Source organism: Saimiri boliviensis, chromosome 13, assembly GCF_048565385.1.
Source record: "Saimiri boliviensis isolate mSaiBol1 chromosome 13, mSaiBol1.pri, whole genome shotgun sequence".
In the NCBI taxonomy this organism is placed as follows: Eukaryota; Metazoa; Chordata; class Mammalia; order Primates; family Cebidae; genus Saimiri; species Saimiri boliviensis.
Window position 1 is genome coordinate 53,782,757 of NC_133461.1, and position 23,918 is coordinate 53,806,674.

General features: G+C 41.5%; 1 protein-coding gene across 1 annotated transcript in view; it reads right to left on the reverse strand.

Moving 5' to 3' along the window:
* The window catches only part of LOC141580808 (laminin subunit alpha-3-like), a 162,651-nt gene that overhangs the window by 81,600 nt on the left and 57,133 nt on the right, over nt 1–23,918 (reverse strand). Inside the window, exons 3-8 of the mRNA XM_074383677.1 lie at nt 22,874–22,991; nt 21,418–21,536; nt 19,884–20,054; nt 16,909–17,000; nt 12,073–12,188; nt 6,919–7,037 (exon numbers count right to left, since the gene is read on the reverse strand). Of these exons, the coding sequence (XP_074239778.1) occupies nt 6,919–7,037; nt 12,073–12,188; nt 16,909–17,000; nt 19,884–20,054; nt 21,418–21,536; nt 22,874–22,991 (735 nt within the window). The remainder of the gene's footprint in view (nt 1–6,918; nt 7,038–12,072; nt 12,189–16,908; nt 17,001–19,883; nt 20,055–21,417; nt 21,537–22,873; nt 22,992–23,918) is intronic.

The following is a 23,918-nucleotide window of genomic DNA, read 5'->3' on the forward strand; positions in this document are numbered from 1 at the left end:
CCTCACCAAAATGTGTTGTTGTCAGCAATTTTAATAATAGCCATCCTTTAAAGCTGAGGAAAAAATAGCCATCCTGGGGAGTATGTAGTGGTATGTCATTGTAATTTTAATTTGCATTTCTCTGATGACAAATAATGCTATGTCTTTGATGTACATTTATTGGCCATGAATATATCTACTTTTGTCAAGTAGCTATTCAAATAATTTAAAGTATTGTTTTGAGTTGTCTTTTTAAAACTGAGCTGTGGCCGGGCGCGGTGGCTCAAGCCTGTAATCCCAGCACTTTGGGAGGCCGAGGCGGGTGGATCACGAGGTTGAGAGATCGAGACCATCCCGGTCAACATGGTGAAACCCCGTCTCTACTAAAAATACAAAAAATTAGCTGGGCATGGTGGCTCGTGCCTGTAATCCCAGCTACTCAGGAGGCTGAGGCAGGAGAATTGCCTGAACCCAGGAGGCGGAGGTTGCGGTGAGCCGAGATCGCGCCATTGCACTCCAGCCTGGGTAACAAAAGTGAAACTCCGTCTCAAAAAAAAAACAAAAAACAAAAAAAAAACTGAGCTGTGGAAGTTCTTCATATATCCCAGACACCAACCACTTGTCAGATTATGTTTTGTGAATATTTTCTGTCTGTGACTTGCCTATTCATTTTCTTAATAGCATGTTTTGTTTTGAGCAGAAGTTTTTTAATTTTGATGAAATCTAAATTGTCAGTTTTTTATGGTTATTGCTTTTTGTGATGTAAGAAAACTTAATGCAGCCTCAAATCACAAAGACATAATTCTATATCAATTTAATTTTTGTGTATGACTTGAGGTAGGAGTTGGGTGTTTTGTTTGTGTGTGTGTGTGTGTGTGTGTGTAAGTATCCAGTTATCTGAGAACCATTTGCTTAGCAATCCTCCCACTGGATTGCTCTGGTGTTTTTATCAAAAACCGAATGTCAGGCCAGGTGCTGTGGCTTACGCTCATAATCCTAACACTATGGGAGGCCAAGGCAAGAGGATTGCTTGAGGGCAGGAGTTCAAGACCAGCCTGGGCAACATAGCAAGATCCTATCTCTAAAAAAATTTTTTTTTAAGTGTTTAAATTAGGCATGATAGTGCATGCCTGTAGTCCTAGCTAATTAGGAAGCTGAGGCAGAAGGACTGATTGAGCCCAGGAGTCTGAGGCTGCAATGAACTATGATCACAACACTGTACTCCATCTTGGGTTACAGAATAAGACCCTATCTCTGAAAAAAAGAAAAAAAAAGAAAGAAAGAAAAAATCAAATATCTTTATAAGCGTGGGTCTGTTTTTGCACTCTCCACTCTGCTACATTGATCTTTTTCTATCCTTATGTCAATATCACACTACAGCGTTTCCATGACTGTAGCTTTATAGGTAGTATCGAAGTAAGATAATAGAAGCCCCCCAGCTTTATTCTGCTTTTTTAAGACAACTTTGGATAGTCTAGGACATTGACATATCCACATAGATTTTAGAATCTACTTGGCAACTTCTATCCAAAAACCTGCATTAAATAAATTTGGGGAGATCAACTTGGGGAGAATTAACATGTTAACAATACTGAGTCTTCCAATCCATAAACATGTTATACCTCTCTGTTTATTTAGGTCTTTCCGGATTTCTCTCAGTAGTTATTTTCGTTTTAGTATAGAAATCTTGCATTTCTTTTGTTAAATCTATTCCTAAGTATTTCAGGTTATTTGAAATTAATTTTATATAATTTATATATATTTTAAATTAAATTATATATATAATATATGCACGCATACATGCATGAATTCATCCCCTCTTCCTCCTTTAACTCTTTTTTGGATTATTTTAATGTTTTCAAAATTACATTTAAATGTATCTATTGGCTTTTTAGTTGTATCTCTTTACATTATTTTGTCAGCAGTTGTTTTGGGGACTACAATGTATATCCTTCATGTCTCACAGTAGAATTAGAGTCAATACTGTATGAAAATTATAGAAACTTTGAGTTCCTATATGTCCTCCGTATTCTTTATGCTATTGTTGCATATGTATCATATGTAAGTGCATTTTATAAATTCCATGAGACAATGTCATAAATTTTGTTGTAAGCAGCCCTACATAGTCCAATTTTTTCCACCTATATTGAAGTATTATTGAACAAAAATTTTTTTATTTTCCTTTTCCATTATTTATTCTCTCTTCTAAAACACTTACAAATAGGGTTGAGTAAAAGAAAACAATTGCACATCATTGTATTACCATAAAAGGGCAGATTCGGAAATAAAGAGAGGTTGGGAAGGTAAGTAGTTTTCGAAAATTCTTTTAAATAATTTCAACTTTAATTTGAGATTCAGGGGATACATGTGCAGATTTGTTACCTGGATATATTGCATGATGCTCAGTTTTGGTGTATGACTGATCCCGTCACCGAGTTATTGAGCACGGTACTCAATAGGTAGTTTTCCAGCCTTGGCTCCCCTCCTTCCTCTTCCTCTCTAGTAGCCCCCAATGTCTATTGTCGCCTCCTTTCTGTCCATGAGTACCCAATGTTTAACTCCCACCTAATAGGTGAGAACATGTGGCATTTGGTTTTCTGGTTTTTCATTAATTTATTTAGGATAATGACCTCCAGCTGCATCCATGCTGCTGTAAAGAGATGATTTTATTTTTTTCATCTCTATGTAATATTTCATGGTACATATGCACCACCTTTTCTTTATCAAATTCACCACTGGTAGGCACCAAGGTTGATTCCATGTCTTTGTTATTGTAAATAATGCTCCAATGAACATGTGAGTGCATGTGTCTTTTTGGTATAATAATTTCTTTCTTTTGGATATATGCCAAGTAATAGGATTACTGAGTTGAATAGTAGCTTTAAGTTCTTTGAGAACTCTCCAAACTGCTTTCCACAGTGGCTAAAATCATTTACATTCCCACCATCAGTGTATAGGTATTCTCTTTTCTCTGAAACCTGGCCGGCATCTGTTGTTTCTTGACTTTTTAATAATAGCCATTCTAGCTGGTGGGAGATGATATCTCATTGTGGTTTTGATGTGCATTTCTGTGATTATTAGTGATATGGAGCATTTTTTCATATGTTTGTTGGCCACTTGTATGTCTTCTGCTGCAAAGTGTCTGTTCATGTCTTTTGGCCATTTTTTGATGGAGTTATTTGTTTTTTGCTTGCTTAACTGTTTAAGTTCTTTATAGATTCTGAATATTAGACCTTTGTCTGATGCACACTTTGCAAATATTTTCTTCCATTCAGTAGGCTGTCTGTTTACTCTGTTGATAGTTTCTTTTGCAGTGTAGAAGCTCGTTAGTTTAATTAGGTCCCATTTGTTAATTTTTGGTTTTGTTGAAATTGCTTTTGAGGACTTAGTCATAAATTATTTCCCAAGGCCAATGTCCAGAATGGTGTTTCCTAGGTTTTTCTTCTAGGATGCTTATAGTTTGAGGTCTTGCCTTTAAATCTTTAGTTGATCTTGAGTTAACTTTTGTATAATATATGGTGAAAGGTAGGGGTTCAGTTTCATTTTTCTGCACATGGAGAGACAGCTGTCTCAGCACCATTTATTAAATAGAAAGTCCTTTCCTTGCTGGGTGCAGTGGCTCATGCCTATAATCCCAGCACTTTGGGAGGCTGAGGTGAGTGGATCACCTGGGGTCAGAGTTTGAGACCCACCTGGCCAACATGGTGAAACCCTGTCTCTACAAATAATAAAAAATTAGCCAGGTGTTGTGGCACACACCTGTAATCCCAGCTACTTGAGAGGCTGAGGCAGGAGAATCACTGGAACCTGGGAGGTGGAGGTTGCAATGAGCTGTGATTGCACCACTGCACTCCAGCCTGGGTGACAGAGCAAGACTCCATCTCAAAAATAGTCCTTTCCTCACTGCTTATTTTTTTCAACTTTGTTGAAGATCAGATGGCTGTAGGTTTTTTTGAGTTCTGTATTCTGTATAGTTTGAAGTCAGTAATGTTATGCCTTTGGCTTTGTTCTTTTTGCCTAGGGTTGCTTTGGCTATTTGGGCTCTTTTTTTTTTTTTTTTTTTTTTTTGGCTATTTGGGCTCTATTTTTTTGTTTGTTTCATCTGAATTTTAGAATAGTTTTTTATAGTTTTGTCAAAAATGACATAGAAATGGCGTTGAATCTGTAGATCGCTTTGGGCCATTGTAATGATACTAATTCTTGAAATACATGAGCATGGAACGCTTTTTCATTTGTGTTTGTCATCTATTATCTCTTTCGGCAGTATTTGTAGTTGTCCTTGCAGAGATCTTTCACCTCCTTGGTTAGATGTATTTCTAGATTTGGGATATTTTTATTGTTTGTTTTTTGCAGTTATTGTAAATGGGATTGTGTTCTTGATTTGGCTCTCAACTTGAACATTACTGGTGTGTAGAAATGCTATTAATTTTTATACATGATTTGTATCCTGAAGCTTTACTGAAGTTGTTTATCAATTCCAGGAGCCTTCTGGCAGAGTTCTTAAATGTTCTAAGTATAGAATCATATGATTAACAAAGAGAGATAGTTTGGCTTTTTCTTTTCATATTTGAATGTCTTTTTCTCTCACCTGATGGCTCTGGCTAGGACTTCCAAGAATTTTGTTGTTGTTGTTGTTGAGATAGACTCATTCTGTTACCCAAGCTGGAGTGCAGTAGTGCAATCTCAGCTCAGTGCAACCTCTGTCTCCCAGGATCAAGTGATTCTCATGCCTCAGCCTCCCAAGTATCTGGGATTACAGGTGTGCGTCACAATGCCCAGCTAATTTTTGTATTTTTTGGTAAAAACAGGGTTTTGCCAGGGTGGCCAGGCTGATCTTGAAATCCTGACCTCAGGTGATCCTCCCCCTTGGCCTCCCAAAGTGCTAGGATTACAGGCGTGAGCCACTGTGCCTACCCAAGAATTTGCTTTTAAATAGTACTTTATATTTGCCCAGTCATTTGCCATACTCTTCCTTTCTTCCTAAAGATCTGAGTTTCCATCTGGTATTACCTCTCTTTAACCTAAAGAACTTCCTTTAGCATATCTTGTAGTGTAGGTCTCTTAGGCAATACATTCTCTTAGTTTTATTTTTATCTACCAAACATTTTGCTTTTTGCCTCTTTTTTTTTTTTTTTTTTTTTTTTTTTTGAGACTTGCTCTATTGTCAGGCTGGAGTACAGTGGCACAATCTCTGCTCGCTGCAACTTCTGACCCCCTAATTCAAGTGATTCTCCTGCCTAAGCCTCCCAAATAACTGGGATTACAGGCACATGCCACCATGCCCAGCTAATTTTTGTGTTTTTTAGTAGAGACAGGGTTCCACCATGTTGGCCACAATAGTCTCGATTTCCTACTTCATGATTCACTTCCTGCTTACTTTTACTCTTCAGTGCTTTCAGAACATGGTCTTTGTGGTTTTGTTGTTTATTAGTCTTTTGTATTTTGCTCATAGTTTATTATATGAACCCCCAAAATATGACCCATTCTGAAGAGAAAAGACAATCAACAGAGACCAGTCCTCAGTGGAAGGGCCGGGTCCTGCAGCAGCTACTAAACTATAACAGAAGCAGAACTCTTTCCTTGTCCTTTATCAATAAAATATAAAAATTAATTATGCTGCTAAAATGTACATTCAAAAATTATTAAAATTGTAAATTTTATGTCTATTTCACTACCATAAACATTTTAAAGTTAATTATGCTACCTAAATATCTAATTTAGTAAAAGGCATTTTAAGTTTAAGTTGGAAAACAAATGCAGTGTACCTAAACAAGGGTTCATTAATTTTTTTTTGAGTTCAATAATTTCATTTTATATATATGTGTGTGTGTGTATATATATATATATATATATATATATATATATATATATATATATTTCTGTAGAGCCACCATGGAAAAGAAAAAGGCTATACTGATGGTTTTCTGGAATCACAAAGGTCAAAGCATAATATCACTGAGAGACTGATGAAGAATAACAAAGTATCCTAAAGATACATTGAAGGGACTTGATCCTTCATCTGGAGAAAGGATTCTACCTACATATTATCCAGTGCTTCTTCAACTTAATATCCACACAAATCACTTGAAGGTCTTGGAGTGCTGAGCCTTATCCTGGTATTTCTCACTTACACATGAAACCTTGTGATTTGTAACAAACCTATGACTTATATTTTACTTATATTTTAATTATCTGCAATAACAGATGATATAAAAGTATGGAGGGAAGACAAGTGAAGAATGGTGGCTCTCTCCATGGGTATGTAGCCCTGGTTTCATATTAATGGGCATCTCATGTGAAGAATGCCTCTTCAGTGGTGACATTAACAAAACATCTAAAAGAACATAAGAAAGAATGACAATGTAGACCATATTCATAGATATTTGACAGGACTGTTAATGAATATCTCAATGAAGACATACCCTCCTCTGCCATACACTCCCTTAACTAAATTCCAGTGAAACCAATTGTCCTACAGAAGGGATGAAAAGTTAATGTTTCATATTTGATGCTTATGAAAGACATTAATTGATCATGATGCATTTCCTCACTGAGTCTCAACTCAGAATCTGTCTGAAAATAGGATGTTGGGTCAGCACTAACACTGATAACTACTTGCCCTCCTATCTTAGAGCTTTTCTATCACAAGATGGCTAGCAGCCAGGGATAACAGCCAGGAATCCTCCTCTCCATTTAGGCAAAGATCTAAATGGAGAAACTGATCAAAGAGGTGTGGGTAAACATACCTCAGTCCATTTTCCTTACAATCCCTAAATTACATCCTGCCAAACAAGGCCTTGTGTGAACAAAAGTGGAGAAATGGTCTCAGAAAACACATTCGATTGCCTGTCACTTTCTTGACATCTCTTCAGGAGCAGAGCTTAACAAATACTCACTCCTTGTGACAACACATCCACATTGGTTTAAATAGTGCCTCACCTGACAGTTAATGCAGACCCCTCCACCAGCATAGATGCCCTGGGTATTCAAGCTTGCCTGCTGCTGCTCAACATCTGGATCATAGTAACAGTCGCTAGTATGACCGTGGCAGTTGCATGCTGAAAAAAAGCATACTAAGTCAATATTATCATCATTACTATCGGATGCTTAGTAAATAGTATTACTGCTAATTGAGCTATGAAAAAGTCTATTCCGGAACACCCAGGACACTCTTAGTGAAAAAATTTTAGGCACTTTTACACAAAGAGCAGGCTATACTAAGACACAATGTAGAGCTCCTTTCATTTGATATTCAATGAGAGAAGTTTCTCTTTTAAAACAAAAAAACTACTTGGGGCTAGGCACAGTGACTAACACCTGTAATTCCAGCACTTTGGGAGGCCAAGACTGGGGCAGGGGGAGATCAAGAGGTCAGGAGTTTGAGACCAGCCTGGCCAATATGGGGAAACCCCATCTCTACTAAAAATTCAAAAATTAGCCAGGCGTGGTGGTGCAGGCCTGTAGTTCCAGCTATTTGGGAGGCTGAGGCAAAAGAATCACTTGAACCAGGGAGGCAGAGGTTGCACTGAGCCCAGATCACGCCACTGCACTCCAGCCTGGGTGACAGAGCAAGACTCTGTCTCAAACAAAAACAAAAACAAAAACAAAAAAAGAAAACCAAAAAACCACCTACTTGGGAGGCTGAGGCAGGAGAATCCTTGAAAACGTGAGGCAGAGGTTGCAGTGAGCCCAGATCACGCCACTGCACTCCAGCCTGGGCGACAGAGGGAGACTCCATTTCTATCCCCTAGCCCCACACGCTCCCTACCAAAAACAAGGCATATAATCGTAACAAAGGAAGATACACTGAAATGCAGGAGCACTGCCCAAGGCAACTTGGAAGCCTGTCCTGGGCACAGCTATCCTCATTTTGGTTCAAGTAAACTTTTTTGTGTGTGTGTGACAGACGTGCTGCCGCCCAGGCTGCAGTACAGTGGCATGATCTTGGCTCACTGCCACTTCTGCCTCCTGGGTTCAAACCACCTCAGCCTCCTGAGTAGCTGGGGCTACGGGCACCAGCCACTGTGCCTGATTAACTTTTGTATTTTTAGTAGAGATGTGGTTTTGCCATGTTAGCCAGACCGGTCTCAAACTCCTGACTTCAAGTGACCCGCCTGCCTTGGCCTCCCAAAGTTCTGGAATTACGGGTGTGAGCCACCATGCCCAGCAGTTAAGTAAACTTTTTTAAATTGTATTTTGTGTCACAGCTTCTTCCTTTAGGTCAATAGCTTGAATCATATATTTATTTTATTTACTTTTGCAATGGGGTCTCACTGTCACCCAGATGGAGTGTCACGGTGTGGTCACGGCTCACTGCAGTCTCAACTGCCTAAGCTCTAGTAATCCTCCCATCTCAGTCTCCCAAGTAGCTGGGACCACAGACACGTGCCACCATCATCAGTCAATGCTTAATTATTTGTAGAGACAAGGTCTCACTGTGTTGTCCAGGCTGATCTCAAACTCCTGGGCTCAAGCGATCCTCCTGCCTTGGCCACCCAAAGTGCGCTTGCAGGCATGAGCCACTGCGCCCAGCAATATATTTATTTTAGTTGCCATTTTTCTTATTTAATTGCAATTAAACACTATCATTATTTATTACTGTGAAAGACTAATATGTAGCTCTAATTTTTCCCTTAACAACTAATGTATTTAAAAAGCATTAATTCAAATTTTTTGTATGATCTTTGTTTTATTGTGTCTTTATTTCACCAGCATGTTTTACACATAAAAAATTCAATAAAATAAAATTTCACTGTCAAAAATATATACATCAAAATGCCAGTTAAACTTAATGCACAAAGACAGTATTATTACTACCACTATTACTACTACTAACAATAGTAATTGAGCTCTTTCTTAACACACTGTGAAAAGTGTTTCACATGAATTATCTCATTTAGTCTGCACAGTAACTCTCTAAAGTAGGTACCATTATCCCTATAGCCCAGATTGGAAAGCTGAGGCTTAGAGAGGTTAAGGAATATGCCCATTGTTACATAGCTCACAAGTAGGAAAGGCAAAATTCTGACCTGTCTTTGTTCGACTGCAGGACCCATGGTCAGCCAATACTCTAAACCTTTCATTTCAACACTCTATGGTAATCAACTGGGAATAATCGTAATGTTTAATTGTAGGGGAATGGCTAAGCAAGCAACACTACATTTGCTTAACCCTAAGTTCTATGACAGCCAGGGCTGTATTTTGTTTGCAACAGAGCACAGTTCTCAGCACACAGTGGGTACTCAACAAACACTTGTCAGATTGAAACAAAACTCTGCACCACCAAAAATGATGTCGAAGCATTTTTAATGATTGGGAAAATATGGGGAAATATCTAAAAATATCAAGTAAAAAAATTAGGATATAAAATTATGTAGATTATGTAATCAAGTATTTAAAGTATGTGCAAATATACTAAATATCTAACAAAATATTAATAGTAGCTCTCTGCTATGGTCTGAATGCTTGTGTCCTACCCAAATTCATAGTTGAAACCTAATCACCAGTTATTAGGAGAAGGCCCTCTGGGAGGTGATAAATGCCCTCATAAAAGAGGCCCAAAGAGCTGCCTTGCCCCTTCCACCATGTAAGGACACAGCAAGAAAGTGGCATCTATGAACCAGAGAGCAGGCCCTTACCAGACACTGAATTTGCTGGTGTCTTGATCCTGGATTTGCCACCCTCCAGAACTTTGAGGCTATTGTTTATAAGGTACCCAGATGTTACAGCAGCTGAACAGACTAAGGTACTCTGTTGGGGTCGTTGAGTTCTTGGTGATTTTACTTTATATTTTTAATTTCCAAGTTATCTACATGTATCAAATAGTATATGATATTTCTAAAATTACAAAGTATAATTTAAAAGTCATTTGGGATTTTCATCAATGTCAAGATGAAAAAGACTTAACATGAGTAAAATTCTTATTCTTTCTTAGGCAGATCATCTATTCATTATAATCCAATTAGATCAAAATTTCTAAGTCTTGTTAGAAATGTGTATGTTTTAATCAATTTCCCAGGTGAAGGAAGATTTAATTAGATATTACACAAATTACCCTATAACTTGTAAAACAGGCTAAATGCTTTCTTATCTTCATTTACTCTATGGTGCCATGATTTTAAAAATTCAAGGCATTTATATTTACTACATCAGTTACTTTGTAAGTCTATTTGGAATTGCATATTTCAAATGGAATTTAGAAAACATCTAATAAATGGATCCTGATAGGTCTGACTTCCATGCACTATTTTTGTAACTTTTAAACATTTGATACATTTTAAAAGGATAAAAACTTATTAACGAGATTTAAAATTTTTTCACATGTGTTGGAGTAAAGCATGTTATTTACAAAGAATTCCATTACTCTGGAAAACTAGTCAAGTAGCAAGTACTGGAATTCACATAATAACAGTTATCCAATCAAAAATATCCTAAATCAGTGTTTGAAAGCAGCAGAAGAAACAACCTCTGATTATTTTTATGATATCTTTCTCTCTCTCTGGTCCCCTCATCTGGGGTCAGGACTAGGGAAGTCATTGAGAAGGAACCAATTAGCTGTGACTGTAACGTGAGACGGCCATCTGAGTAACATCTGGGACTGAGAAATGTGCCAGAGCATCTGCCTGAGGTGGCCGCAAGACCTTCCCAGAACTTTATCATCTCTGAAAACTCCCCTGGAAGACCACTGGAAACATCTTTTATGTAAGTTTACTGGCCATAAGAGATCATCAGTCCTATCTCTTCATAGTGACAAAAAATATTTTGTCAAAAAGTATAAAGTCCTATAATCCCCGTACTTTGGGAGGCCAAGACAGGCAAATTATAAGAGGCCAGGAGTTCAAGACCAGCCTGGCCAACATGGTGAAACCCCATCTCTACTAAAAATACAAACAAAATTAGCTGGGCATGGTGGCAGGTGCCTATAATCCCAGCTACTGGGGAGGCTGAGGCAGGAAAACTGCTTGGACCCGGTAGGTGGAGGTGGTAGTGAATGAAATATTTTTTGCAACTGGAATAAATATGTAGCTTCCCAAGAAGATTGATTTAGAAAAAAATCTATAGTTGGATGTCTTAAGGTTTGTTTGTTAAAAATAACAGTTGTCGGCCAGGTACAGTGGCTCAAGCCTGTAATCCCAGCACTTTGAGAGGCAGAGGCAAGCAGATGACGAGGTCAGGAGTTTGAGACTAGCTTGACCAACATGGAGAAACCTGTTGACCAGCCTGGGTGACAAGAGCAAAAACTCTATCTCAAAAAATAAAATAAAATAAAAAATAACAGTTGTCCTTTTTTTTTTTTTTTTTTTAAGACAGGAATTTATTCTTTCACCCAGGCAGGATCAGAGCTCACTGTAACCTCGAACTCTTGGGCTCAAGCCATCTTCCCACCTCTGCCTCCCAAGTAGCTAGAAGAAAGGCGTGCACCACCATCTCTGGCTAAATCTTGCACTGCTTGTAGACAGAGCCTCACTACGTTGCCCAGGCTGGTCTCCAACTCCTGGCCTCAAGCAATCCTCCCACCTTTGCCTCCCAAAGTGCTGGCAGCCACCACATCAGGCCTAAAAAAAATAACACTTTTCTTACTTTATGTCACACGAGTCTCCCATCTTTTTTTCTTCCTTCTCTGTCCCCTCCATCCTCCTCAGTCCTACCATGTTACACTCCCCAGCCCTCCATGCTCCTTCAGTACTCCCAGCTCCCTCTTTAGACTCAATCTTGCCATCTCCTCAGGACTTCGGTCCTCAAAATAGTTGATTCCTCCCCGGTATCACATCCTATGAAATGGAGAAGGGGTTAAAATTTGATAGTGGCTGCACCATATTTATGACTGCTAAAAAAGAGAGGCCAACATATTAAAGCACCAAGCCCATCATGCTCGGTCGTCATCATGACTGTTCTTTTTCTTCTCAAATGCACATCTGAATTCAGAGGAGGGCACTTTTCCTTCCAGTCTGTGAGTTCTTCTTACAATAGACAGACCTGAGCTCCTACGACTGACATGACCCCAGCCTCTTCACTAGCATGGAGAAAACAGCCTCTGCCCCCAGGGAGACGGGGAGAAGGCCACATGCGGCCCCGCCCAAGCCCCACACCCACCTTCACACTCGTGGCTCTGCTCCCACGCAGCGGGCCGCCAGCGCCTCTGATTGTACCCCGCGCAGCAGTGATCACACGTCTCCCCACAGGTGTGATGCTGGCATTCACACCGAAACCTGGGCATGTGGGCGAAGTGCATCTTAGTTATTGAAAAGTTTTGATGAGGATCCGTTGATCCTACATGTATGAAACTGATACATGAGTCGTCACAGTCATCCCTGGCGCCATTCATTGAGAAATTAGGAGAACACAACACTTTGCAAGTATTTCAAGCCTCCCATATCCTGCTTATTGTCTCCATTTTACAGACGGTGAGACTAAGATTCAGAGGTATTAAGATACCTGCCAAAGGTTAGGCAGTGATAAATGGAGAGCCAGACTTCTGACTTCAGCTTGACTCTGGGGCCCCAGCTCTGTCTTCTCTAACCCACTGTTACCGTAAGTGAGCACATGAACACTCAAGTGCTGAGTTTACTGAGATGTGTTAAGTATCACACCTGCACAAAGATCTGGAGTCCTGCGAACAAGATCTGCTCAAGTTTCTTACTCTCAACCTGTGGTCATGCCCAGAGATTTACCCAATTCAAGAGCCAGCTGCTAATAAGATCCCAGAGGGCTCTGCTTCCAGAGGCTGCACCAGCTCCATCATGGGGCCAAAAGCTGAGACCACTCAGCAAGGCAAAGGGTTAAAATCTCAGTTCAAAGGGCTGTACATCTGCCTTCACATTCCAAGTTAAAATGAAATTGTTTCAGCCTTGGTTTTGGATTGGAACTCCGAGCTTTGAGCTCCCTCCTTCCCTGCTTGAAAACCATTCAAAATCGTTGCCCAGCCCCAGAGTGATTCTGTCCTGCACAGCTGTCTCTGGGGCAGGAGTCGCTCCTCTCAGTCGGCCTTGCCTCTCACCTAAGGGTGCGCCACCACCCCAAAGAAGATTCGATGGATGCGCCCCCTTGAAGCCTCAGAACTATCTTTTTGGCAACTGCTATGGGGGAGCTGGAGTGTAGCCAAGCAGGGCCTGGTGGCAGTGAGGGAGGGGGCTGGGGAGGAGGAGGGGGAGAGGAGAGGTTGGAGGAGGGAATCCTGCTGCAGCTGGGGATGCTGGAGAGCACGAAGCAGGCTGGAGGTCTGAGCCAGTGGGAAGAGCTGCTGGATCTGGAAGAATGGGAGCCAGGAGGGAGCCGGGGGACATGAAGGGGTGGGAAGAGGGCCTGAGGTAAGGTGGAACCAGCCTGCCCAAAAGTTCTGGTTGCCCGGGGTAGGCCTCGGAGCCGCGAGGTGGTTGTTTTCCTAGGGGCGTGCGTCCTGGCGCATTGTAGGCTTCTAACTCCAGGCTGGGTTGGTCCAGGAAGCTGGGTGCGAGGGGAAGCACCTACCTCCCTGTTGGAGGAGGGCCTGGCATTGTTCTCCAGTCCCCAGGCCTCAGAGTCTGGAGCTCCCAGACCCAGAATTCACCCGGGTGCTTCAGCCAGTTACTGGGGCGAGGTGGGGCGGGGAGCAAGGAGGCGGAAGCAGGGAGGCTCCGAGGGGACTGAGGAGGTCACCACCGAGAGCATGTAGTTGCCAAGGGGTTGGGGAAGGGCTGGGTGCAGGTTCCATGTCCGGGACTCCCCAGAGTCCTGGCACTCCCGAGCCTGGGATGCTGTGGCTCAGGTGAGGTAGGCTGGTAGCACCAGGATTCTGGGGTTCTTGTCCAGTGCTTACAACATCTACTGTGAAGGCAGCTCTCAGTTTTGGAGCCTCTTCTCTGCCTCACTGTGATAGGTGGACCTTGCCCCGCTTTGCGGATGACCATACTGGTGCTCAGAGATAAACTCACTTAACGAAAGTCGTAACTGTAGGCAGAGAGACTAAATCGAAACCAAGATGCTTGACTCCATAGCTGGTGCTTTGTGAATATCGTGAGTATGAAGGAAACTTTGAGTTTTGGTTGCTTTTTTTTGGGGGGGGGAGGAGGGCAGGGGTGTCCCTGCATGCCACCGTTTGTGCTGCATTGAGCAAAGAGCTTTTTTTTTTTTTTTAATATGAAAAACGTGCAGTGTTCAGTTTCAGTCAAATAAAGACCTGAGACTATTTAAAAGAAACCTTGTCTAAGAAGGCTCTTGGCTGTGCCTGTAGGGATTCCATCACCTCTTCTCTAAGGGAAGGTGGTGTGGCGTATATTCAGTTGTATTCCCAAGAGAAGGTGTCATCACTCTCCATACTGGACTGCCTGCTAAAGCTCATGTGCATAGATCCACCTGGCAGCACAGAACAACTGGCATCCAAATGGGGTCTTGTTGGAGAGGCAATTTCAGCACATTGCCCGTTAAACATTTGGCATTAGCTGGACTACAATATTACTTAGGGAAGACTGCTTCAAGAACGTGTAGTCCAACTACACATATAAGAGGATTAAAATTGAGCACAGCAAAAAAAAGAGCTGGGTACTCATCTGAGTCCCACTGACACTGCCAAATCACTGCTTTTCGTCTCTTGCAGCCCAGGCTAATGATTAATAATATATCTGCTGTAAAGATGTTACATAAAGATGTCATTAATTAGAGAATTCCCTTCGTGATGACCACTCCACCCCACCCCTAGGGAAAATTCTTATTTGGTACTAATGTCAACAATCATGTTTCTTCTAAGTAACTTTTTACTTTTTAGTTTATGATTGTAGTGAAATATGATGAATTGGCTGCTAGGAAGCTCAAAATTAAATCTGAGGTCTTTCACCTCATCCATGCAGCAAGGTCACTGTGGTATACATGCTTGGTTGAAGCCCCCTTCTTGGGTTCTGCCTCGTTGGCAAGTAACTTTTCTGATTGTCTGGGCTTGGCTCCACCCATTACGTTTCTGAATCCCATTAAATTATTACAAGATTTCTACCTTATCACGGATGTGGATTTCATCAGCATTTGTTCAAGGTCAGCTGAAGCAAACTAGCAGACAAAGAAAGGCAGGCAGTCACGTGGAAGTAGATTGCTGCCAAATTGAGCCTTTCACCAAGGCTTGAAGAGACCTCCACACGTGTATTGGGAGAATTAACCACCCAGTGTAGAACTCCTCCAGCTCTGCCAGGGTGTCCAGGGTTCAATAGCCTTTCTAAGCAGGAAGCTCATGCCCTCTGTGATGGCATGTACTCCTTTCCCACAGGGCACTATTTTGTTCCAGGCTCAGGGACATTAGCTGGACCTTTTCTCTCCCCTCTCCAACTCAGAACTTATTTGACCTGATTTCTAGTGTCTTAGGGAGACAGGAAGTTACAGGGTGGAAATAGATTAGCCATTAATAAACAAGTCATTTTCCACTAAAGGTTAATCAGTTGGTGTGTAAGCTCTCTCTCACCAGCACTGGCGGATCCTTGAAGGTGGGGCAACAGCCTAATGTTGTTATGGGTAGTCAAGGAGAAGGGCCCGCAAAGCACATCACAGACCTTGAGAGCAGCAATTCTGTCTGAGCACAAAGCTAGCCTGAATCTGACTAAAAGTGAAAAGCATCTCCGGTAAATGCTGCTCATGAAATATTGCAGACTTTGATTTAAACATGGAGATAAATGATTACTGTCTCTGGCATTCGATAATTTCCAGCCCTTCAAAGTATCCCTCTTACAATGGTAACACAAATGTATTGCTGAACACTTAACATTTAAGACTCATCCATCTTATTGTAGGCAAAATATACTCGAATTAAAAACAAAAAGGGTACATTCGTGTTCACAGCAGCATTACTCACAACAGTCAAAAGGTGGAAGCACCCCATGTGTGTATCCATGGACGAATGGATAAACAGAATGTAGTATATACATATATACAAGGAAATAATGTTCAGTGTCGAACAGGAAGAAAGTTCTGACACATGCTCAATATGCATGAACCTTGAGGACATTATGCTAAATTAAATAAGTGATGACAAATTTAATAAGCCAGTATTTGTTGCAAAAGGACAAATACTACCGGGCGCGGTGGCTCACGCCTGTAATCCCAGCACTTTGGGAGGCCGAGGCGGGTGGATCACGAGGTCAAGAGATCGAGACCATCCTGGTCAACATGGTGAAACCCCGTCTCTACTAAAGATACAAAAAATTAGCTGGGCATGGTGGCGCGTGCCTGTAATCCCAGCTACTCAGGAGGCTGAGGCAGGAGAATTGCCTGAACCCAGGAGGTGGGGGTTGCGGTGAGCCGAGATCGCGCCATTGCACTCCAGCCTGGGTAACAAGAACGAAACTCCGTCTCAAAAAAAAAAAAAAAAAAGGACAAATACTATATGATTCCACTTACATGAGGTAACTAGCGTAGTCATGATGGTTGCCAGGGGCCCCGGTGGTAGGAGGAAACAAGGAGGTGTCTAATGGGTATAGAATTTCAGTTTTGCAAAATGAAGGCTTCTGGAGATTGGTTGCACAACAATGTGAATGTAGTTAATGCCACTGAACTGTCACTTTAAAGTGGTTAAAATAGTCAATTTGATGTGTATTTTACCAAAATTAAAAAAAACCAATAGTTTGAAATGTATATCCTGATCCCATTAAACCAAGAAGGACAAGTTTTATTTCTCTTGCTAGCTCCAATCAATTGGTTGCCTGAGGTATGTCTTTGGGGTAATTTGGTGACTGGGACACAGATTACCCAGAGTGCTGTAATTGATTAGCCATGTCTGCCAGGGCCCATCGGGGTTTTGTGGAAGACAGTGGAGAGCTGGTGAAGAGGAGGCACACCCCCACCAGGTACTCACTGATCCTGAATCACTCCTACTGAGGGCAGGAACCGAGGAACATTTAATGGTATGCAAACATCCACTGAAATAATTAGACTTATTCATAGTAAGGCCGAAAATAATCTGCACAGTGTACTTACAGTTTTTCAGGATTGTTTGCATTGCACACTTCAGCATGGCCATTGCAAACACACTGTCCACCAATGCTGATGTCCTTTATGCTGTAATAATACTGCACAACAGAACACAGAACATGCGAGTTTCACTGAACAGTGACAACTTTCTCTTACTAGTCTTTAACCACATCTGTTGACTCTGCTTCCCTTTTAAAATTCTGGATTCTTGAGCCCTACATTGGGATGTTACATGTCTTATAAAATAAATGCATTCCTCGATCAAATCTGATAACATACTGCTGAATTTGTGAATTTAAGAAAATCAAATTCTTGAAGTTCGTGAAGGGAAACTGCCTTAGAAAAGAATCATACTTTATAGCCTATAAAAAGGGATTAAGAACTTCCAAGTTTATTTCTTATGTAAATTAAAATAATTTTTACATTATGTTCTATACACATGAATTTTATACATTGAAAATATTTATTAAAACTCAATTTTCATACCAAAAATGTTGCACCTGCCATGTGCAAAATACTACCCCAGGTTCCGGGAGGAGAGATAATATGTACAGAGATGGATCCAATACATCTCTGAGACTGGAGAGGTCACCAGTATTTGTGGAAACCTTCCTAGCACAGGGTCAAAAAGGCTATAGTCAAAGTTTCAAGCTCCAGAAATGCCAAACACAGCCAGCTCAGATTCAGCTGAGGATTGGCCACTAAACCAGGCCACAAATATGGGTAAACTCATTGACAAGGTCCCTCTCCAATAGATTGGAGGCAGTGACAATAGGCAGCTCCCCCTGCCAGCTCCCTTCCTTCTCAGACTTGGCAGGAGACTGCCCAGGATTTGCGAGGAATGTGAGGACTCTAGAACAACCTTTCTCATTGAGGCCATGCTGCTAGTGAGAAGAATATCTGTCAGCAAGAAGTCTTTGAATTCACAAGGACAAGAGAGTTTTTGTATCTTTATTGTTGTTGTTGTCGCTGAGTGTGGTCACCTTAAAGAGCCCTATGATTTAATGTTGGGGTTCTGGTCTGGTTCCCTAATTAAAACCTGTTAAAGTGTCAATACTTCCTGGAAATCTAACTTAGTCTAAAGCCATTAACAGCTCCCCTTGTTAATACAGATAAAGTCAGTATTACCAGGGCTTTTTGTGACAGATTAACATTCAGGGGCTTTCCTGCTGGCCACTGTAGAAGTTCCTCTCCATGTGTGTTAAGGGCAGCAGCAGCAAAAGAAGCCCCCAGTCGGCCTTCGCCCAGCAGCACATATGATCTGTGTCCTAAGGTAGCTGGTATCATATTCCTCCATGAAAGAAACAACCTAAACTTGGGGTGTTAAGATTATGTACGTGGTGCACTCCATAAAAAAAAAATTACGTCTATGATCCCCGGACTTTGGGAGGCTGAGGCAGATGGATTGCCTGAGATCAGGAGTTCGAGACCAGTCTGGCCAACATGGTGAAACCCCATCTCTACTAAAAATACAAAAAAAAAAAAAAAAATAGCCAGGCGTGGTGGCCTGTGCTTGTAATCTCAGCTATTTGGAGGCTGAAGCAGGGGAATTGCTTGAACCAGGGAGGTGGAGGTTGCAGTGAGCCGAGATCACACCACTGCACTCCAGCCTAGGTGACAGGGAGAGAGAGACTCTGTCTCAAAATAAATAAATAAATAAATAAATAAATAAATAAAAAATAACTTAATGGAGGCCTGTATTCATCTAAGTGAAAAGTAATATACATAGATATATATGACTGCAAATCTTGCAACCCCCAAAAGGACAATTTAAGAAAAAAAAATTGGTAAGATACATTGTGGCAGTGCTCCAGGGCATCTGGAGGAAGGGAAACACAGCCTAGCTACAGTTTATGAGAAAGTCCAGCTTTCCCTTGTAAACATCCATCCTCAGATTCAACACAGTCCCCACTATGCAGGAGCTCAGAGGGAGCTGAGGAGAGCAGAAAATAGAAAAGATGGGCCAGCTACAGCCAAGGTGCCTGCCTTTGTGAAAAACGCTCAGAACTATGGCAACGCTTACGTTTTTCCCTCCCTTCCTTTCCCAGCTCTCTGATGCTACCTACATAAAATGCCAAGCTCTATAAGGTGCACTAGGCATCTTCCATCCACCCTTCCAGGTCTGCTCTCCACCTTCTCCACCCTGTCCTGTGCCCTGGAGCTGAACTTTATGGCTGCAACCAATGGCCTTTCTCTCTGGCTTTTTGTTTGGTTCGGCCAATGGAAAGCACCAGCGGATCAGAGGGTGGAAGAAGAGTGGACTCAATGTACGTGCCCAGGAGACCAGTGTACTGCCCTGACACCTGAGAGTGTGAGGTGTTCGTGGTGTACCACCAACGAAGTAGAGGGTGCTAGTGCTCACCAGTACCTATGTGTCCCCCATTTCAGCTAGATGACATCACCCACCGCTTGCCTCTAAGTGAGGTTACAATATGACCAGCTCTTGCCCATGGAAGTCACCTCTGATGAGAAGCAGGTGGATTTTTCTCTATACTCTCTCTTCCCTCATCTGATGACCAAGAATTAGGGGATCCAGAGAAGAACTCTGAGGTCCTGCAGAATGGCTGCACCTCTAGATAGAAAGAACCTGCTTCCCTGAATGACTGTGTGGAGCCAAGCCCACCTGCTAACCCATGTTGAACTGTAATGTGAGCAAGAAACAGAGCTTTATTTTGTTAAGCCACTGAGATTTGGGGATTGTTGGCTGTAGTATTAATTATCCCATCCAGATTAATACCAGGCTGACTATAATCATTTGTTTTTTTATCGTCTTTGGATATCATGATTTTTCTTCACACAGGCATTTTTATAAGTCATTAGACATACACTCTTAATTGTATCTAATATTTCAGACAAGAACAACCCCCACATCTACATCATTGCTGACTATAAACATTACTTAAAAGAGATCAAAGCAATAAATTTGATAAGCCAAAACAATAAATACACAAAGTAACAAAACAAATGCTCTGACCACTCACCCGCCGAGTGACAGTCGGATCTCTCTGTGCTTTGGAGATGAGGTGTCCAAGAAGGGTGTTGGTTCGAAGAAAACGCAAGCGGATATTTGTTGCCTTGGTAAACTCCCTTAGGGTGTGAGAGAAGGTAAAATTTTTGGCACCTGGACGACCATTTATCAAGGACACCACAACCTAAAATGACCACACACATATAAAAAGGGAGAAAAAGTTCCTTTTATCAAAATTTAGCAGCAAGTAAACAAAAATAACTCTCCCCCCAAAGCACTTGGTTTCCTTGAACCACTCGATGTTAGTAGGGGGTCTTGGGTCTTGTTTATGTCTAAAAACATCATTGCTAGTCCCATCTTCCCTCCCACTTCCTGGTTCCGAGTTCCCGCAATGTATCTTTGAACCCCGGGTTCTTGGGAGAGGTCGTCATTTCATTTTCAAAGCCTTTGTTCTATCAGTGTAGTTGTGGGACTGTAACACTATAAAATGTTGAAAACATACTGTTAAAATCTGTAAATATAAGGACACAACTTTGTTAAGCTGCATCAAATAAACAAAGCTAAAGTAATTCAAAAATATACATGAGGTTGAAAAAAGGAAATCTCTAGATATAAAGTTTGACACTAGTGGGGCTTAAAAAAAAAAAAAAAAAGTCTATATAAACCCTCCATTTTGTTTTAAAGCCCAAAGTGACGAAGTCCAAGTTCAGCCATTGGAAATATGAACCACTCATGAGTTGCCAGAAGATACTGCACACAGATGTTCAAGTATGATCCTCTACTTAAAGAGAGGGAGACCGACACCTTTGATGGAAGTTTATTTGAAACTCAGTTCATATTCATTATGGCCTCGCAATTTCCATGGAAATCTTCTCTGATTGTTTAACCTTTGTTTGCCTGTCTCCCCTAACAATAGCCAAGCTGACTTTACAAGGGCCAAATGCAACCCTATAGGGACAGCAATTTTTTCTCTCCAACAGATTATGTCCATTGTACCAAAAGGGATCAAGGATCAGGTAGGATTGGCTCCACACAGTCATTCAGGGAAGCAGGCTCTTTGTATCTAGAAGTGCAGCCATTCTGTAGGACCTCAGAGTCCTCTTCCGGATCCCCTACATCTGGTCGTCAGATGAGGGAAAAGAATATATAGAGAAAACCTACCTGCTGCCACCTGCCCCTCCTCTCCTCACTCTTACTAGGGATCATGGTATCATGGGTGAAGAGGTAAGGGTCATCATTTCTGTTACCAGCAACCCACTTTCTAAATACAACACCAGAGAGGACAGTTCAAGACCTCTGCACCTTGAATCAAGAATCCTGACTTTCTGGGGATAATTGAAATCCCCCCACAGAATTTTCAACCCAGTTCATTCTGGGAGCCTTCAATGTGATTCCTTTACTGTTCAGTCCCAAGCCCTGTTTCCATCTTGATATCTTGATCTATGTTAGATGTCCTTGAAAGTGCAAGATTCACATTTATGAAATAATTGGATAGCCTCATGTTCATTTCTGAGTCTTATCTCTCCCAGTCTTCCAAATCTACTTACCTCACCATTTTCCAAAGGTACAATACGGGAGTATTCAGTAACACAAAGTACATCATCATCTCGCGTGATAGCCATATTTGCCTCCCGCCCAAATTCTTCTAAACAGTCTACTTTAGAATCTAGAAGGAAAGTATTTTAATATTATAAAATAAAATGTTATCATTTTTTTACAAATCTCTTAAGAAGCCTTATGTTTCCTTAAGAAATACACAAAGAAAGAAAGAACAGAAAGGCATTTAAAACTTTTAGAGAAAATCTGAGAATGGAGATTTTAATTCATGAAAGAAAATACCAAGCCATTTCAGGCCAGTTGGACTTTCAGTGGCAATGCTCAGAGGTGCAATGCTAACTCCATGCTCCCACTTAGGCAAGTTTATCTTCTAAGGAAACCTAGTGGAAAACCCAATGCCTGTATAAGCAAAATTCTTAGCCACCTCCATTCATCATAGGGTTCAGAAACCCTGACATTCTTCATTAACGAAGATAACAAAGTAAGTAAATCATAGCACAGAATCTATAAAGATAGAACTTAGTTTCTAATTCTGCATAAAAGGAAAAAGATTGGAGCTATGGTCCAGTTATAAGTACTCCCAAATAGCACCAAGAACTGTTATCATAAAAGGAGTTTCTACTTCAGTTCTGCATGTGGTATCCTTGGAATTATTGAACACATTGTTGAGGAATGGGGATATTCTTTTATTTATTTATTTATTTATTTGAGACAAAAACTCACTCTGTCACCCAGGCTGGAGTGCAGTGGCACAATCTCAGCTCATTGCAACCTCTGCCTACTGGGTTCAAGCGATTCTCCCACTTCAGCCTCCTAAGTAGCTAGGACCACAGGTGCACACCACCATACCCTCCCTATTTTTGTATTTTTAATAGAGACAAGGTTTCACCATGTTGGCCAGGCTGATCTCGAACTCCTGACCTCAAGTGATCTGCCTGCCTTGGCTTCTCAAAGTGCTGGGATTACAGGCGTGAGCCACTACACCCAGCCAATGTTCTGAGAGTAATTTAGAGGTTAAAAGTGCCCAGTCCCTAACTAGTCATACTGAGAGATTAATATTTTTTCTTTGCTTTTTTTCTTTTTGAGACAGAGTCTCGCTGTGTCACCCAGGCTGCAGTGCAGTGGCACAATCTTGGCTTACTGCAACCCCCACTTCCTGGGTTCAAGCGATACTCTGGCCTCAGCCTCCCAAGTAGCTGGGACCATAGGCATGCGCCACCATGCCTGGCTAACTTTTGTATTTTTAATAGAGAGACAGGGTTTTGCCATGGGCTGGTCTCAAACTCCTGACCTCAGGTAATCTACCAGCCTTTGCCTCCCAAAGTGCTGGGATTATAGGTGTGAGCCACCTAGCCCAGCCGAGATTAATTTTCAAGTTAAATCCATAGTCTTTACCTGTTCCAAGTAATTAAAGCCACTCATAACATGGTAGGCAAGATTACTTACGAGCAAAATATTGCCATGGTGAGTAGGTGCTTCCAAAGTCTACAGATCTTTCCAAGACCCACAGATCAGGGCGAGGAGAATTTGCAAATTTGATTAAAATATAGGCCACATGGAAGAGCTAATAAAAGAGATACAGTTATTAAAATCATTTCGTCGATTCACAGCTTCTACCATCTCTATATGATGCTGATTCCCAAGACAACACATCCCACACAACCCTTTGCCCAAGATCCAGATACTGATTTATTTTACTTTATTTATTTATTTTTTTGAGACAGTCTTATTCTCTCTCACAGGCTGGAGCACAGTGGCACAATCTCAGCTCACTACAGCTTCTGTCTCCTGGGTTCAAGCAATTCTCCTCTCTCAGCCTCCTGAGTAGCTGGGATTACAGGTGCATGCCACCACACCCGGCTAATTTTTGTATTTTTAGTAGAGACAGGGTTTCACCATATTGGCCAGGCTGATCTCGAACTCCTGACCTCATGATCCACCTACTTCAGCCTCCCAAAGTGCTGGGAAAGATCCTGATTTCTGTCTATTGGACATCTCTACCCAGCTGCACCCTCTCAGGCTGATCAAATTCAAAACAAAAATTATCATCTTTCTTTCTCCACCAAATATACGCATTGATCATCATCTCTGTCACACCTTAACCAATATGCCATTCCATTTCAACCAGTCTACAGTGCATCTTGAAGTCGATGCATTCAGAAAAGTCTGACAGCAAGCAATAGTCATCATGTGCTAAACCTTCCCAGGGCCAAGAACCAAGAGTATACAGTCCAGAGTGTTTCCCAGCAGTGTCCTAACCCCTGGCTCCAGGCTTTGGAGAGATCACAGCTGGCAGAACTGAAACTCAGCAGCTGTCAGGTGGAGCGGCAGCACTCCTTCCCTGTGGCTCTCCTCTGGTCTCATCTTTTCCTGATTGTTCTTCCTCATTGGCTTTCTTGTTCACCCTCATCACTCTTCTGTCCATGCCAGGATGATGTAAAAGTATAGAAGAGATGGAGTGGGGCTTCGGTCCTGCTTTCTTCACCTCCCG